Here is a 17,717-nt window from a genome sequence, read left to right as displayed (position 1 = left end):
AATAAGTTTCATAGGGGTGAACCCCAAGACCAAGGGCTAAACCTACTGATTTGGTTGTCCCCACTGCTTGTGAGAATATCAGGAATTCTCCAAACAGTGAGGTTGAATATTTCCTCCTTTCTCCCCAGTTCCCCAAGGGACTTTGCAAACAATTCTTTGTTCACCACCCAAATTACTCTGGGATATATCGAGGTATCACTCTAACCTGGACAAACCAACATGATCTCATGCCCTATTAAAAATTCCATGTGCTTATGGTATTCAACTAAATTGACCATACAAGTTAAATCAGGTAATGTGCTACCCAAAAAATGATTTTGCATCTAATAAACATCTCTCCCTTCAGTCTCATACAGAAGTTGAAGTTTTAAAATATGGATCATATCATCCTTTACCCTGTATTCTGGTCTACCTCAGACATATCCACATCAGCTTCATCCTTATCTCTAGTCAAAGTCTGATCACTTTTTCAACTTTTTAAACAGTTCTGGTATGGGGTACTGCTAACTTTCATAGCTTCAAAGCTCTAACTCCGAGTCAGATGTCACATAAATACCCAAAGTTTCTAGGAACGACCAGGTTATATACAAACAGCTTAGTATCTCAGAATTTAGAAATAACAGTTGCGACTCTGAAATAGACGTGACTGCTGTAAGAGCTTACAATCTAGGACCCTTTACAATAAATAGGTCCCAAGCTGATAACCCATGCTCTCAATTTTAATTCATTGAGTTTTTTTTGTGCATGGGCAGGCACCGGAAACACTGAGTTTTTATATTATTGTTAGTCCATCTGATTGAGGCATGATAATATTTGTCTTTTTGTTTCTGACATTGCAGTCAACATCCAGTCCTTAAGTTTCATTCATCTAGTTGCATGCTTCATAAGCATTTTTTTAAAGATAAAGTGATGAAAAATCAGAAATCTTATATCAAAACTTTAATTTCAACTTTTGAGTTTCTTATCTTCTGTTCCCACCACATCTGATGCTGTTCCGGTTCTTGTATCTGAACTTGAATATGCCAAATAGCTGCCTGAGCCTTCCCAAAGCAGAGTATAAGCACTCCATGTGCTGGAGTTGGGTGGAAGATAAAATAAGTATAACCACAAGTCTGAAAAAGGAGTTGCGGATCCATTGCTGCCAAATATCCTAATATTCCTCTAGTTCTCAATCCATTCCAGAATGCTGGCTCTGAATTTTCATGTTCTAGAGGTTCTGTGAAAGCGCTGTGTCAGTATTCTGCAGTCCTGTGATCTCAGGCTTAAAGACTGGAGGAGGGGGTCCTGCTGAATTGCTGAATCTCTGGTAATGGTGAGAACATGGAGGATACCCAAAACATGGTGGAGGAGAATCTCGACCATCAGTGACGAACAGCTTATAGACTCCCAAGGTAGTTCCACGATGGCAATCAAGCCACAGGAGTCTGGGGAGTTCAATCTATTACAATCACCAGAGACATATTTAGAGCTGTGTGTTTTTTTTTTCTCACCTGACTCAATTTCTTCAGGCCAAGTTCCAGGTAATCTAAACTACACTCCAGGTCACAGGACCTTCTTAGTATATAGTGGTCTTCAGAGGATTCACAATCTCCACAGCTCAGCACAATGTCTCCAAATGTGTATGCAATATCTGAATTGATCTTACATAACCATCCCAGCCTTTGCTCTGACACTGTATGGCTTTTGGTGTATAAGAATCATATCCAGGTGTGCCTCCAACACATTTCAACATATTAGATCCAGCCGATGGGAGGTGGCCTCTCTGTCCTGGTGGAGAGTAAGAGCTTTTACATTCCACAGCAACATTCTATCAGAGTCGTTCCAGCCCAGGGCAGAGCTCAAGATGAACAGAAGGAAAAGGAGTCTGAGCAGAGGGCACACTGTGTCTGTCTGAAGCCTTGGAAGCTCTGTGGAGATGGCTCGCGACCACCACCTGCAATGGCCTGAACACAGGCCATGAAGGTCCACATGCTGCTGCACAGTAATGCTGACAGTTCAGAGGTGGCAAAGGGAAGGCCCATCAGCTGATTCCACTGACAGGATTGCAGAATGCTGCCAGCTACGTAGTATCTTGGTAGAGTCTTCTCTGGAGTGTCTGACCTGGCCAAGAGAAAAGATCTTAAATATAGATATTAGTAATCCCGTTCTTTGTGGTGGGTGACTGTCCTGTGCATGGTAGAATGGTTAGCAGCATCCCTGGTCTCTGCCCACTAGATGCCAGTAGCATCCCCTGCCCTCAAGTATGACAAAAATGTCTTCAGATATTGCGAGATGATCCGTCGAGGCGGGGTGGTGGGGGGAAGGAGGGGGTAAAACTAGCCTCGGTTGAGAACCACTGGCATATAGAAAAGTCCACGGTAAAAAAGGCCCTTCCAGGGGATGCGAGAGTAGTTCAGTGGTAGGATTCCTGCCTGCCACGTGGGAGAGCCGGTTCGTTTCCCGGCCCATGCACCAACCAACCAATCAACAAAAACAAACACCAAACAAAAATTTCAACAAATGGCGCTGCAATAACGGGATACTAACATGGAAAAAGATAATAACATGGGAAAAGAATGAAATGTGACCCCTGCCATACAGCATACCAAAAAAAAAAAAAAAAAAAAAAAGCCCCACCCATGAGCACAGAGCTTCCAATGAGCTCTGTAGTGTCTTTCTTTTAAATACAAGCAGATAAGCTAAGGCTTACCAGTCATTTAAGGAAAGGGACAGACCAAAACAACCAAAGAAGAAAAAAAGCAACTTAGAGGAAACAGACTATGAGGAAGAAGAAAAGTTCAAAATAAAGATGCAGCATCTACAAAGTAAGAACTCTTGGAAATTAAAATTATGACAGCAGAAATGAAAAACTTAATAGAAGCGGTGGAGTACAAATACAATGAAATCTCCAGAAATCCAAATCAAAAGAAAAGAGATGGAAGAATAGGATAGAACATAAAAGATGGGAAAATCAGAATTACAATCCAGGAGGGCTGTATTAGGGAACAGCCTTAAGTTGGTAATACAAAGAGGCTCCAAAACATATTGGCTCAAATGGCACATTTAAGCCATTAAATGGCTTAAATTTATTTTAAGTTTATTTCTCTGTGGCCTAGGGTAGGTAGATGTTATTTAGACCAGCTGGCTCTGTGAAGCTTAACATGTGGCATCAATCTCTGTACCCATTGATGCTGTTTCATCATTAGCATTTCCAAGTTAGCAAAAAGGGGGTCAATAAAATTTTCAACTTAAATATATGACTCATAAGTACATGCATCACTTCTGTGTACTCTCACAGGCCTAAACTTGCTCACCTGGCCAGAGCTAGCAGCAAGGCAGTTCGGGAATGTACTCTTGCCTACACGGTTATATTTTCAGGTAAAACTCAGGAATTTGATTATTAAAAGGAAGGACAGAATAGATATTGGAAGAAGTTGAGCAGCCTCCACTTAAGGTCTAAATCCAAATAAAGTGAAATTCAAAATGAGAGAACCAGAGAAAATGGTGGGGAGGAACTCACCAAGGAAATATGTGTTGGATGATTAGGTTTAACCGTAATAACAAAAAAAATCCCTAAATCTTAGAGGCTTGCAAAAACAACGGCACATTTTTTTTTCTTAAGTAGGATGACTATCACAAGTCAGCTGGGCATTTTGCTCCATGCGTCCTCCTCAGGCTGACGGGGCTTCTGCCATCTAGAAAAGTATTAGTCTCTGTGACAGCACGGAGGGAGAACCTGGTGAATCATACATGGTTTCAAGTTTCCAAATATCATTTTTGCTCATATTTCATTGGCCAAACTAAGTCACATGGCTAGCCAAACTTGAAGGGCGCAAGAAAGAGCAATCCTATTATGTGCAAGGAAGGAGACAAACTGGAAATACACAGTGAGGCATTAATGATGACCACAGCCCACCCAAATATTTGGTTCACTTTCCCTTCTGCTGGAAAAATGCACTCACTCCCCTCTCTAAGTGAGACAGCCCAAGAGTCCCATTCTGTCACAGCACAAAGCTCAAAGTCTAGCATCTTTGAGTGATGTGTGGTAGAATTTACAATAGTTTCAACTGTCCTATTTGATTCAGAGACCTATGAACTAAAGAGCTAAATTCTTGCTCCTCATTTTCCAGTATATGAGATAAAACAGCAATAGAATAGCCTCAGAAAATGGGAAGATTGGGGACACACAGCAGACATCGGCCCACTGCAAAATGCAGCAAAACCGTGGTTTCCAAATAGTGAAAGCCTTCTAAAAATATTACGTGGATTTCTAGTGTGTAAAGCAGATCAAAGTGAACTTCTCGGCTGGGGAATTGCAGTGCTGCCTGATTTCTTACCCTCAACATAGGGCTGCTCGTGTGGAAACCCCAGGAACTCCTCAGAGGCCATGAAACATAAGGAAGTGAGGTCATTAAAGGACAGACAGGTTTGTGTTAAGGCAAAGAAGATGAAGGGATGTTTAGAGGAAAAGAGAGATTACAAATGACAGCTCATGAGTTTTAAAGGGCTCAGTGGAACAGTTTGGGAAGGTGGTGTGCTTGTTTGAAAGGATGTATGGACCCTAGAAAAGCCATGTTTTGATCAAAATCCCATTTCGGAAAATGGCAGAATAATTCTATTCAATACTGTATGTTTGAAACTGTAGTCAGATCATCTCCCTGCAGATGTGATTTAATCAAGAGTGGTTGCTTAAGCTGGATTAGGTGACAACATGTCTCCACCCATTTGGGTGGGTCTTGAGAAGTTTCCGGAGTCCTGTAAAAGAGGAAACATTTTGAAGAATGAAGGAGATTCTGAGAGAGCAGGGAACAATACAGCCATGAGAAGCAGAGTCCACCAGCCAGTGACCTTTGGAGATGAAGAAGGAAACAGGAAGCCAGGAGAGAAAACTAGCAGATGACGCTGTGTTCGCCATGTGCCCTCCCAGATGAGAGAGGAATCCTAACCGTGTTCAACATGTGCCTTTCCAGATGAGAGAGAAACTGTGACTGTGTTCGCCATGTGCCTTCTCACTAAACCCTGAACTGAACTTCATCAGCCTTCTTGAACCAAGGTATCTTTCCCTGGGTGCCTTTGATTGGACATTTCTATAGACTTGCCGTAATGGGGACATTTTCTTGGCTTTAGCACTGTAAACCAGCATCTTATTAAATTCCCCTTTTTGAAAGCCATTCTGTTTCTGGTATATTGTGTTCCGGCAGCTAGCAAACTAGGACAGGTGGGTAGAGAAGGAGATCTATAGGGTGGTGTGGTTCTCTGTCCCTTCATTGTAGTGGCCTAGGCAATGCCACAACTGTGTGTAACCATTATGCTGCTCTATGCTGCCAGCTGACAACTAAACATTGCTGAAGAAAACACATAATTAGGCCAACGGGACAGACCTTAAAATTATGTCCATGAATCTCAAATAGGCACTCAATATTGCCTGGAAATCTTATTACACTTATCTAACATGTTCCTTAACTCATTATCCAAAGTGATTTCATATCTTCTTTTCAAGCTCAAACTTCTTACACCTTGCTCTCTCATTTAAATGAGACTTCATTTAAAGTCATCTTTTCAATAAATATTTACAGAGCATCTGTTATGTGCCTGAGGCTGCTCTAAGCACTGAGGATAGAGCAGTGGACAAAATGGACATTCTTTGCTCTCACAGAACTTAAATTCCAGTGGGAGAAGACAGAAAATAACTAAACAAGTAAATAAATAGGATTTTGCATGACGTTAATGGTGTGGCAAAAATTAAGGCAGGTTAGGGGAAAGCACTTGCTTGTGAGAGTAGCAGACCAGGTAGACCTGGTCATGGTAACACTAAGGTCTTTATCTTTTAGTCAGATGTGTAGCCATTGTTTTGTTTTTTTTTTTAATATTTTTATTAAGAAATCTTCATACACATACAGTCCATCTGCAGTATTAATCAATGGCTCACAATATCATCACTTAGTTGTGCATTCATCACAATCAATTTTAGTGCATTTTCCTTACTTTCAAAAAAGAGAAATAAAAAAGAAAACCTCAAATATTCCATACCCTTTAGCCTCCCCTATTAGCATTATTATTTTTTTTACATGGGCAGGCACTGGGAATCGAACCTGGATCCTCTGGCATGGCAGGCAAGCATTCTTGCTTGCTGAGCCACTGTGGCCCACCCTCCCCTATTATTATTATTATTATTATTATTATTATTTTGACATGGGCAGGCACTAGGAACCAAATCCAGGTCTCTGGCATGGCAGGTGAGAACTCTACCACTGAGCCACTCTTGCCTTCCCTCCTATTATTATTTTTGAACAGTTTTATTCACACACCATACAATCTACTCTAATTGTACAATTAATGGCTCATAATCATTGTTGTACATTTGAATAATAAGGAATGAACAGTTTCATTCCTTCGGAAGAAAAAAGTACCATACCCCATACATTCTCCTATTATCGACATTTAGCATTGGTATAGTGCCCTATATTAATGCAAGGATATTGCAATGTTACTGTTAACTTAGACCTGAGTTTATATTAACTGTATTTTTCCCATATGTCATCCTATTATTAACACCTTGTGATAGTGATGTACATTTGTTCTAGTTTTCTTATATTTATACAGTTAACACCATCATTGTCCACTCTAGGTTTTGCTAAGTTATACAGTCCCAATTTTATCCTCTAGCTTTGCTTTTTGTGACATATGTGATTCCAATCTTCTTTTTTCAAACATACTCATACTCAGCTCAAACTACACTTACAGTATTGTGTGTAGCTCCAACTTCGAAGCTTCCAAAATATCTCTGCATTGTCTCCTTTAATATTAATTTTACTGTACACATTTGTTTTTACGTCTTCTTCACAAACACAACTGTTTTCTAGTCACCTCTTTTATTCTAGTGCCTACCAAAATGAATTAATGCATTGTTTCTTGTTTGTTTCTAAGTTACATGAGGTGAAAAGCAATTTTAATGCAACTCCATAGTTAGAGAGAGGAATTTTATTTGGGTTTATTCTAAATCCATGGTTCTTAAACTTCTTTAGATCATGGACCCCTATGAAAAAAGCCATGAAAGTTTTGACTTTCATCTCAGAAAAATATACAAACCCATAAAATTCTGTGAGCAAGTTTTGTGGGATTCACAAATGTCCTGGGCCCACTGATAGCTGACAAGTTAAGAAAATTATCTTTTTATTTTATTGAATTTAAAACTAAGAAATATATACTCATGGAAAGAAATTAAAAAAAAATACTAAAGCCTTAAGTGAACAGTTTCTTTCTGATTCCTGATCCCTTATTACACAATTACTCTTCCACTAAGAGTGACCAGTTTCTTGTCACTGTCTTAAGACAGATTATACATACGCATGCACAAGCATTACACATCTTTTTTCTTAAATTTGTTTTTTTTTCATTTATCTTGGCAAATGTTCCACATCAGCACTGGAGATTTCAAATGCAGAGAATTCCATTATATTGCTAGACTCTATTATTTTACAATATATTTTTAGATTTTGAAATAATTTCAAGCTTACAAAAAAAGTGCAAGCAGAATACAAAGAATTTTTTCCTGAATCATCTGAGAGCAAGTTGTCGACCTCATGACTTATGCCCCTGAATAATTTCCTGCGTATTTTCTACAAAAACATTCTCTTATATAAGCACAGCACAATGATTAAAATCAGGAAATTGACATTATATATTACTACCATCTAATTCTCAGATCCCATTCAAATGTTGCCAATTGCCCCAGTAATGCCCTTACATTAAAATAACCTAGTCCAGAACCATGTTTTGCATTTAGTTGTCATGTCTTTATTCTCCTGCAGTCTGGTATTGTTCTTTCTTTTTTCTTGGCTTCTTACACTTATGCGTATAGGCTAGAAGACTATAGGTTAGAGATTTTGTATAAAGAAACTTAATTTGGCTTGTCTGATGTTTCCTCATGACTAGATTCAGATTATGCATCTCTGGCAGCAATATAATAAAAGTGATGTTGTCATATTTTAATTGTGTCCTATCAGGTGGCTCACAATTTCTGTTTGTCACATTATGATGATGTTCATGTCAAACCTCTGATTATCATGGGGTCTAACAGACTTCTCCACTGTAAACTTATTCTTTTTCTATTAGTAATTAATAGGTTTTTTTGGCAGGGAATCTTTGAAAATATGTAAATACCTTATTCCTCATCAAATATTCAGTTTATTCATTTAGTCAAATATATCACTATGGGCTCTCAGTTTCCTTTTTTATTATATTTATATGCTAGCTATTATTATTTCACTGCTAGAAGTGTCCCAGATTTGGTCAGTGGAATCAAGATGGTTTCTGTATACCCTTGACATGTCGACATCATTCTTTGAACACTTCCTTGCTTTCTGGCAGGACAAAATGATCCAGGCTCAACTTGTACTTTTTTCTGCCCCTGTAGGGAAATCAGCCATTTCTTCAAAGACACCTGGTTCCTTTTAGTAGAGACATCTGTGGTAGTTTGAGTTATGAACCCCAGCAAATACTTGTTCTTAGTCCTGTCCACAGTAAACAGGACCATTTGAAGATGCTATTTTTAGTTAGGTTTAGTTAAGGAGTGGCAAACTGAACCAAGGCGGGCCTTAATCTGGATTACTGGAGAACCAGAAAGTCACACAAGATGTTGGAAAGGATAGGACATTACTATGTGATGGGAGGCAGAAATATGCTAAACCAAGGAACCCCAAAGATTGCCAGCAGTCAGCACCAAAATACTCCAGCCTTCAGGGAAAAATCAAGTCTTGCCAATATCTTTTTTTTTTTATTTTGGACATCTCCTGCCCTCAAACCACGAGCCAATACATTTCTGCTGTTTTAGGCAACCCATTGTGAGTGATTTATCATAGCTGCCTGGCAAACTAAGACAGAATCCAAAAATCTGTGCACTAAGCGTGCTGGTTGTTTCTGCGGTGCTGCAGTTAGCGGGCGTCTCAGCGGAGTGAGAACTTAGACCTGTGCTATCCAACACAGGAGCCACCAGCCACATGTGGCTATTTACATAAGTTTTTAAAAACTTCATTTCCTCTGCCTCAGTAGCCCACTTCAAGTGCCAATATATCTAATTCCGTTATGGCAGGAAGTTCTATTGGTCGGTGCTTATTTAGATTGCTGGGATAAAAAAAAAAAGTCTGAACGCCACTAGGCTCCACTACCCAAAATAATCAACAGGCATTACTATTCATTCTAAACAGGACGAGGGTAAATTTTTCCTAAGAAACACCAAGTAAAAATCCTGCAAAAACTCCTGACTCCGAGCTCCCTCTGCGGACTCACTAGACAGTGATTTCCAAGGCGAAGGTAGACCCTCAGATTTCGAGGATTAAGGATTCTCAGAGCGGGCGTGTGCAAGGGCCAAGACCCCCGACCATTAGCTGTTTAAAATGGTATGCACAGGGCAGGCCATGGTGGCTCAGCAGGCAGACTTCTCGCCTGCCATGCCAGAGACCCGGGTTCGATTCCCGGTGCCTGCCAATGCAAAAAAAAAACAAAAAAAAGGTATGCACAGAGAGGGCCGGCCTGGGCTCCATCGACCACAGCAACACACCGTAAACCCCTCGGAGCACGCCGGACGCCGGCTCCGAACGCTGGCTCCGAACGCTAACAATCTCTTCTCCCCGCGCGCCTGCACGCGCACAGTCCGTGCAAGAGCCCTCGGCAGCCAATGGGGCGGGGCGCCGCGCGCCGGGGGCGGGGCCGTAACGCACGCACCTCGTGACCCGGTCCCGTCGGCGTTCGCGGAAGCCGGAAGCGGTAGCGGTCGGTGTCGCTGGTGTGAGGCGGGGAGGCTAGCGAGAGCCTGGAATTTGGCAACACGACGATGGGTCTGGATGCAATGGTCGCGCGGCTGTGGTTGTCGCTGCTGCCGAGGTTGATGTTGCTGTGGTCGGGGCTGGGAACGCTTGCCTTTGGCAGCAACCCCCACAGGGTCCTCCACGACCTCCTGTCAGAGAAGCAGTTGCTAGAGGTGGAGGACTTGTCGCTCTCCCTGTTGCAGGGCAGAGGGCCGGGGCCGCTGTTGCTGCCGCCGGACCTACCGGATCTGGAACCTGAGTGCCGGGAGCTGCTGCTGGACTTCGCCAACAGCAGCGCGGAGTTGACAGGGTGTCTAGTGCGCAGCGCCCGGCCGGTGCGCCTCTGTCAGACCTGCTACCCGCTCTTCCAGCAGGTCTCCAGCAAAATGGACAACATCAGCCGAGCCGTGGGGGTGGGTAGGGGCATACACCCTAGGCTTCTGGCGTGGAGGGTTGGTAAAGAAGGAGGATGTAAAGGGTGGTCAACTGTGGGGACCTTAGTTCCCTCACCTGCAAGAAAAGGGGCTTGGACTGGGTCTGTGTGAGTTTGGGGCATCAGAACAGTGGGTGGCATTTTCGGACTTGGGGCTTGGATTTTTGCACCCATGGCTTGTATTGGGCATCCTCTTGGTACATATTTGCATGGAGGTATGACTGGTTTTCTTGGGGCTGCTACAACTCCTAACCTTATCTCCCTTTTCCTCTCCCCTTCTCTGCCATAGTTTCCTTCCCATCTCCACCTTGTGTCCCTAAGACTTTTCCTGGAGCCCCAAGTGGAGTGGGAAAACCGTCTAGTATGGTAGTGGTTAGGAGCGTGAACCTTGTAGCTAGAAATTTCCACGACCACTGGTGTCTGGCTTTGTGACCTTGGATTAATTGTCTTCTCAGAGCCTTAGGTTCCTCCTCGTAGACTGGAGAAAAACAGCTCCTGATTTAAAGAGACATGTATTGATTTTAGAGATTAATGAAATGATGAGTGATTAGCAGTCTGCCGAGGGCCCAGTTCTGCGCTGCTTATCAGCTGTATCTTCTGGGCAAGTTACATACATCTTTGTGCCTGTTTTCTCAGCTGTAAAATGGGGATAAAAGGAGTTGTTAGAAAACTGGTTGATACTAGTATCTTTCACTAAATGGGAGCTAATCTTTCCAGGAAATAGTAAATCCCCTCCCCCTATTCTTGGTACCCTAAATGCTGTTCTGGTAGGTGCTGTGTTTAATTTTAAAAAGTAGGACACAGTCCCTGCCCCTAAGGACCTTATAGGGTCTAGATCAGGGAAGGATTAGAGTGGCAGGGCTGGTGGGAGTCACAAGACGTGGTTGGATATGCTGCGTAAAGGAAAAACATGAGAAATGACATTGGAATTGGAGAATGGAAAAGTTCCTCTTATATTGAGGTAACAGCAAGTAGTCTCATGAAAATGTGGTTGGAATTATTTAATAAATCATAGTTGATTGTACAAAATATAAGCTTGTATGCAGTTGTATCCTGCTTTAAATGAACTTGGTATTACTTAAATCTAATTTTTATATAAATGGGGAATTTATTTGTATTAAACAAATTCTATGCTGAATCTTGCTGTAAAGAGCAAGTTTTCAAGGTAGTTGTTTAAATAGTTTAAGTTTGCTTGCAATATTTTCCAGGCATACATCTGCATTTCTTGGTTATAGTGAAGGATATATATGTGTGTGTGTGTGTGTGTGTGTGTGTGTATGTGTGTATGTATGTATGTATGTATGTATATATGTATGTTATGATTTCAAAGTAAGGTGCCTAAGATATCCCTGTCAGCTGACATCTCTGTCAGCTACAACTGCAGCAGGGAATACTATGATGTCATACTGTGTTTTGAGCAATGGGTGAATTGTTTTTAGGGTACCATTTGCTTTAAAGAATTACTTTAAAGTGCAGTTGTAGGCAGAATGGTTTTAAATCATGATGCTTGGAACTTTGGGGGCAGCAAATGCTTTCCTCATTTGTGTAGGTACTGTGGAATTAAGAAGAGGTTTATAAAAATTACCCCAAACTCTGGTGGTACAGCATTATGGACATTGGCCAACCTGTATCTGTTGTTTCCGTGTGCCCAGTAGAGAGTCCTCACTTGTAGAGGTTGCAGAAATTTTCTTCTTCCTTTTCCCATTCACACCTCACTCTAGTGGGAAAGGAAGAGGGAATAGAGATAAAAAGAGGCAGGAAAACCCTCTTCCCAGTCTACATTTCCTTTCCAACTCATCCTAGATCCTGGTCTCTCATTGTCTCTGTAGAAAGCATGGTTTGTACAGTTCTGAGATACTTTATGGATTTAATAGGATCTTATGAACTGGTTTGGAAACTGAATTGTCTATTAATGAATCTATGGAAAAAGTGTGTTCTGAGTTTCTTATGCGTGAACTTGAACAGCCAGTTTTCCTTTGGGGAGTTTTTCTTTGACTCACATAGAATCCTTACTTGTTTAAATAAGCTTAATTAGCAAGTACTTACTATTCATGAATATTAGGTTGGTAAAAGGATATAGACGAAATAGGAGGATAAGGTCCAAGTCTCAAACTATCAGTATGTTTAGGGAAATAAATCCATATTAAGATAAAGAAAAAAGGAAAAAATCACCAGTGTGAGAGTTATAAATTGTATAATAGCAGTTGAGGGCAAAAAGGTGAAGGAGATATTGAGTTGAGGGAAGGAACAGAGCAAGGTGAGGTTAATCAGAAAAACCTAGAAGTTAAATTCTGAACAAAGCATCCTTTCTCACTTTCAAGGTGAATGGACATGGGTTGATTGAAAGAGGAAAGAGGTATAACAGAAAGAAAAGAATTAAATATAGACATTAGTATGCTATTTATGTGGTACAACAAGCTAATTAGTTTATAATGGAATTATCTCATGATAATTCTTTATCTTATGTTCTTGTCATTTCCTTATGGAATTATTGAAACAAGGACTACATATAGTTTTCTTATCACAGGATAAAGTAGGCAATGATTTGTGAAACCTGAATAGTAGAACTAATTGATTCCTTCTTCATTTGAGTCATACTTTCTCCTTTTAGTTTAAGCTGATAGTGATGTGGTTTCATTGAGCCATCAGCATCACCAAGGGGTCTTTGGCGTCCCAAATTCTGAATTGCTAAGCTCTAACCTATTCTACATGATTTGCTTAAATTAAAAAAATATGTTTGTGAAGATGCTAACAATTTGGGATGTGTCTGATTAGTGTTGAGTATACTTTTAATGTGGATTAATGAATTCTTAGGAATATATAGAGAAAATCAGAACATAGAATAGCAAAAGCTAAACTCATTGGAGATCTTTCTGAAAATGTAATGCTTGTGTATTCATTCAAAAAATTATTGAGTGCCTATTAAACGTATAGCCTAATGATAAATGCTAGGGATACAACTATGAATGACAAGAACTAATAGTCAGGAGGGAAAACAGACATTAAACTTGTGATGATACAAGTAATTATTTAATTCAGGTGTGAGAAATAGTATAAAGAAAAAAATATGCTTTATGTTTTGTTGCCTAAGCATATAACAAGGATGTTGATCTTGGCTACGGATAGGGCTGGGTAGAGTGGTCAGTAATTAAAGCTGACACCTAAAACTTGAGAGGGTGTTTGCAGGGGAGAGAAGGTATACGTGTAAAAAAAAAAATAGCAGATGTGAAACATCTGAGATGGGCAGGAGTTTGGTGTGTTTGAGGACTAGAAAGAACTCAAAGTACAGCAAGCAAGGAGGAGACTAGTGATTTGAGTTTGTGCAGGTGTTAGGATTAGTAAACGTATTAGGATACATTAGGATTTTAGAGTTTAATTTTAAAGCAATGAGATGCTATTGAAAGGTTTTATTCTGGGGAATGACATGATTAGATTTGTACTTTAAAAAGGCCATCTGGCTACATAACATAATGTAGAGGGCCAGGGACTAGGGAGTAGAGTAACTGGGAAGATGAATTAGGAGACAGTTGCAGTGGTGATGAAATCGTGTGAGAAGTGGCATTGGTTAGGCTACATGGGGGCCATTGTGATGGAGAGAAATGGGGAGATTCCAGAGAGATTTAGGAGGTAGAGTTGACAAGTCTGTTGGTTAATTGAATGTGGGGAGTGAGGGAGAGGAGAGAATGATTTCTAGGGTTTTAGTAAGAGCAGCTTTTTGAATAGGGTTGCCATTTGCTGAGATGGATGAAGCATTTGCATGTTTTATGGGGAAAGTATCAATTCAGTTTTGAGCTTGTTGATTTTAAGGTGTTTATGAAGCATCTAAGTGGAGATACTGGATACATAAATGGTTGGATATACCTATTTAGATGTCTGGACTGGAAATAATATGTTTGGGAGTGGTTAGCATAAAAATGATATTTGAAATCCCTGGCATAGATGAGCATACCTGATGAATGAGTAAAGAATACTAATAGTTAAGAATGGGTATAGGATAAACCGTTAAACTAGACTGAGGAGAAAGTGTCAGAGGGATGAAGGAAAACCAGGAGAGTTTGATGTTCTGTAAATCAAGGGAAGGGGAAGGAGTGGTTATTTTTGTTCAAATCCTGCTAAGTGGTCAAGTGAGCCAAGGACTCAAAGCACATCTATCAGCATTGGCCTTATTGGTGACACTAAGAAGAGTGGTTTTGATTGAGTGCTTGCAGGTAAAAGCAGGATTAGAGTGGGTTAAATGGTGAATGGAAGGTGAGGAATTGGAAGAATGAACCTAGACAGCAGTTGAAAAGTTTGGCCATGAAGGGGAGATGTACAGGACAGGCCACTAAAAAGGATTCTTGAGAGAAGGTAAAGATCTACAGGAGGAAATGGAGGAGCAAACTGACATCAGCTTCCATAGAAGGCAGAAGTAGATGAAATCTAGGCCATCTGTGGAGAGATGGGCCTCTGATAGGAAGCAGGAGAGTTTGTTGAGAGAGGTAGGCAGGTCAGAGTTTCAGCTTGATGGCTTCTGTTTTCACTGTCATCTAGGAAGCTGTGTCACCCTTCACTCTCAGAAGGGGAATTTTAGAATTTCAAAAAGAATGGAGAAGATTCGAAATAATGGTTCTAAAGAGGGGACTTTGAACAGACAGAAGAATGAGTATTCAGATTTGGAATTCTGAAAACAGCCTGGGTGGTGATTTGCTCTTTGCTAACTGCTCTCAACTTCCTGGATGCATAAAAATGGCTGGCTGGGCTCATTATGGGTTAAGGTTCTATTAAGTGATTATTACAGGTTTGGTTATTAATAGTTATGAATATAAATCAAAGGCCAGTGTTTTTTGGTCACTGTGCTACATGTTGGGAATACAAAGAGGTAAGACAGTTTCCATCCTAAAGGAACTTGTGTCCATTTGAGGAACCTAGACATGTATGTGGATATCCTGCTTTAAGAAACTGAATCTTACAGTTGATTAAGTAACTTCTCCAAGGCCACAGAATAGTAGAGCCCAGTTTTACATCCAGGGTGTAATAATAGTGCTTATTTCATAGCGTGGTTATAAGGATTAAGTGAGTCTGCACATGGAGCATTCAGAAATGATAAGTGCTTAGTAAGTGCATCATCATCATCATCAGGACTATTCATCACTTCTTTAGATCCCCACTACTGTTTTGGTCTTTGAATCATATCTGAACTTTGGAAATAGTCTTATTAGTCTCCTTGCTTCCTCACTATACATATTATGATGTAGTCTCTGTTCCCCAAACTTTGCTGTGCCTGTTGCACTCCTTAAAAATCTTAAAGAGCTTTCTGCTGTCAGACTCTCTTGGCCTCCAAAGCCCTTCACAGCTGTTCTAGTTTGTTAGCTGCTGGAATGCAATATACCAGAAACAGAATGGCTTTTAAAAAGGGGAATTTAATGAGTTGCTAGTTTACAGTTCTAAGTCCGAGAAAATGTCCCAATTAAAACAAGTATATAGAAATGTCCATTCAAAGGCATCCAGGGAAAGACACCCTGGTTCAAGAAGGCCGATGAAGTTCAGGGTTTCTCTCTCAAGTGAGATGGCACATGGCAAACACAGTCAGGGCTTCTCTCTCAGCTGGAAGGGCACACGGCAAATACGGCGTCATCTGCTAGCTTTCTCTCCTGGCTTCCTATTTCATGAAGCTTCCTGGGAGGCATCTTCCTACTTCATCTCCAAAGGTCACTGGCTGGTGGACTCTGCTTTGTGGTGCAGCAGCATTCTCTGCCCTCTCTGAGTCTCTCATTCTCCAAAATGTTTCCTCTTTTTTAGGACTTCAGAAACTAATCAAGACCCACTCAAATGGGTGGAGACATGTCATCCCCTAATCCAGTTTAACAACCATTCTTAACTAAATCTCATCCATCAGGGAGATGATCTCATTACAGTTTCAAACATACAGTATTGAATAGAGATTATTCTACCTTTATGAAATGGGATTTATATTAAAACATGACTTTTCTTAGGGGGCATGCTTCCTTTCAAACCAGCACAACAGCCTTGCCCCAACTTCTCTCCTTCTAATGCTCCTACTTCCTCTGTTGACCTACTGAATGCTCCCTGAATACTGTATAATCATTTTCACTTTTATTCCATGATCATATTTTAGTCCCTCATTTAAAAAATCCCTTTCCTTTTCTCAGTATAGGGCTTAGTCCTATCCTTTTTGTTTGTTAGTTTTTTACAACAGTCTGTTCTTTTCTTTATTGAAATATTTTATTTGTAGGTACCTGAAAATTAATCAATTGTTTTTACCATATGACTGAAATATCAACTCTACTGCCTCCAATAGAGTAGATAATTTTAAAAATGAAGATGATTAACGTTATTTGCAAAAACAGTATCGACTGAGACGTTTTTGCACTTAATGCTAATCTACTATAAACAAATAAACTTAAAAACAAAATTCTAGAGTTAGTGCAATTAAACCAAGTACAGACAAGAAAGAACAAGGAGTTCATTGGTAATGCTATACCAAATGGATAAAAAGTAAAATTGATTTTATACTGTAAGTTATATAAGTAAATAGTAAAGCTCCTGCCATTTTTTCTTGCATGTATGAATACAGTTCTTGCATAAATAACAGAATGCTCCATTTCATGCACTTCAGTAGGAGCAACTCCTTAGAAAAAGACTGAAAAGATCTGTTAATTGATTCCCAAATTATGTGCTTCTTTTTTCTTTTACTCATTCCTAACATTTAGCATAAGCAGAGAAAGTCCTAGTCTTTTACGACCCAGCTCAAATCCCATTTCCTATGGGAGCTGTTTCCTGATTTCCCGCATCTACACCAGTATCTTCCTTGACTGAACTGTTGTACGTATTGAGCACCTACAGAGGCCCTACTCTTGTTTTATAAAACAGTTTGTCACCCACTTATGGAGATTAAACTTCAGTAACTGATTCTACTCAGTCACCTACATCTGTTTACCAGCAGGTTGGTAGCAACGTAGATGGCTTAAGTAGCATGTATTGAGCACTTACTACGTGCCAGACATTATGCTAATGACTAACATATGGTATTTCACTTAATACAGTAACCCTGGTTATAGTGATTATTATGAACCTGAACCTCAGAGAGTTTAGGCCAGCTGCCCAAGATCACCTGTGGCCCATACTTGTCTGAAGCCTTAGGCGAAGCTCTTTCTTAGAAAGTAATACCAGAAAGTTTCTTCTAAGACTGATAGTGCTCTGAAAGCAATTCCAAGAAGGGAGCTTTAAAAAGGTTTTGTTCAAGTGACTAGTTTAAAAGTAGGCATTCATTTAGAGACATCTTTTTAAGGTTTATAAAGCAAACCAAAAAAACCCCTCTCAACTCCATGGATGATTAAACTAAGTAGCCACAGAGAAGGTAACCTTTTCAAAATGAATGTCAGTGGTGTTTAAAATAATTCTTTCCTTAAGCCCTTATGTCTTCCCCACATATTTTTCACGTTTTTTCTGTGGAGTTACACTCTTTCTTTTATCACTCATTGCATTGTGTGACTGCTTGT

At 40.2% G+C, this 17,717-nt stretch overlaps 1 protein-coding gene and 1 pseudogene across 1 annotated transcript in view; one reads left to right on the top strand and one right to left on the bottom strand.

Moving 5' to 3' along the window:
• Window positions 1-945: 945 nt before the first annotated feature.
• LOC143683376 (store-operated calcium entry-associated regulatory factor pseudogene) lies at window positions 946-4,368 on the bottom strand (annotated as a pseudogene).
• Window positions 4,369-9,703: 5,335 nt separating this feature from the next.
• The window catches only part of OSTM1 (osteoclastogenesis associated transmembrane protein 1), a 47,359-nt gene continuing 39,345 nt past the window's right edge, over window positions 9,704-17,717 (top strand). The window contains exon 1 of the mRNA XM_077162565.1: window positions 9,704-10,198. Coding sequence (XP_077018680.1) covers window positions 9,812-10,198 — 387 coding nt within the window. The 5' untranslated portion in view covers window positions 9,704-9,811. The remainder of the gene's footprint in view (window positions 10,199-17,717) is intronic.

Source organism: Tamandua tetradactyla, chromosome 5 (assembly GCF_023851605.1).
Source record: "Tamandua tetradactyla isolate mTamTet1 chromosome 5, mTamTet1.pri, whole genome shotgun sequence".
Classification (NCBI taxonomy): Eukaryota; Metazoa; Chordata; class Mammalia; order Pilosa; family Myrmecophagidae; genus Tamandua; species Tamandua tetradactyla.
Note: the sequence above shows the minus strand (reverse complement) of the source record. Positions and strands in the feature narration are given on the sequence as shown.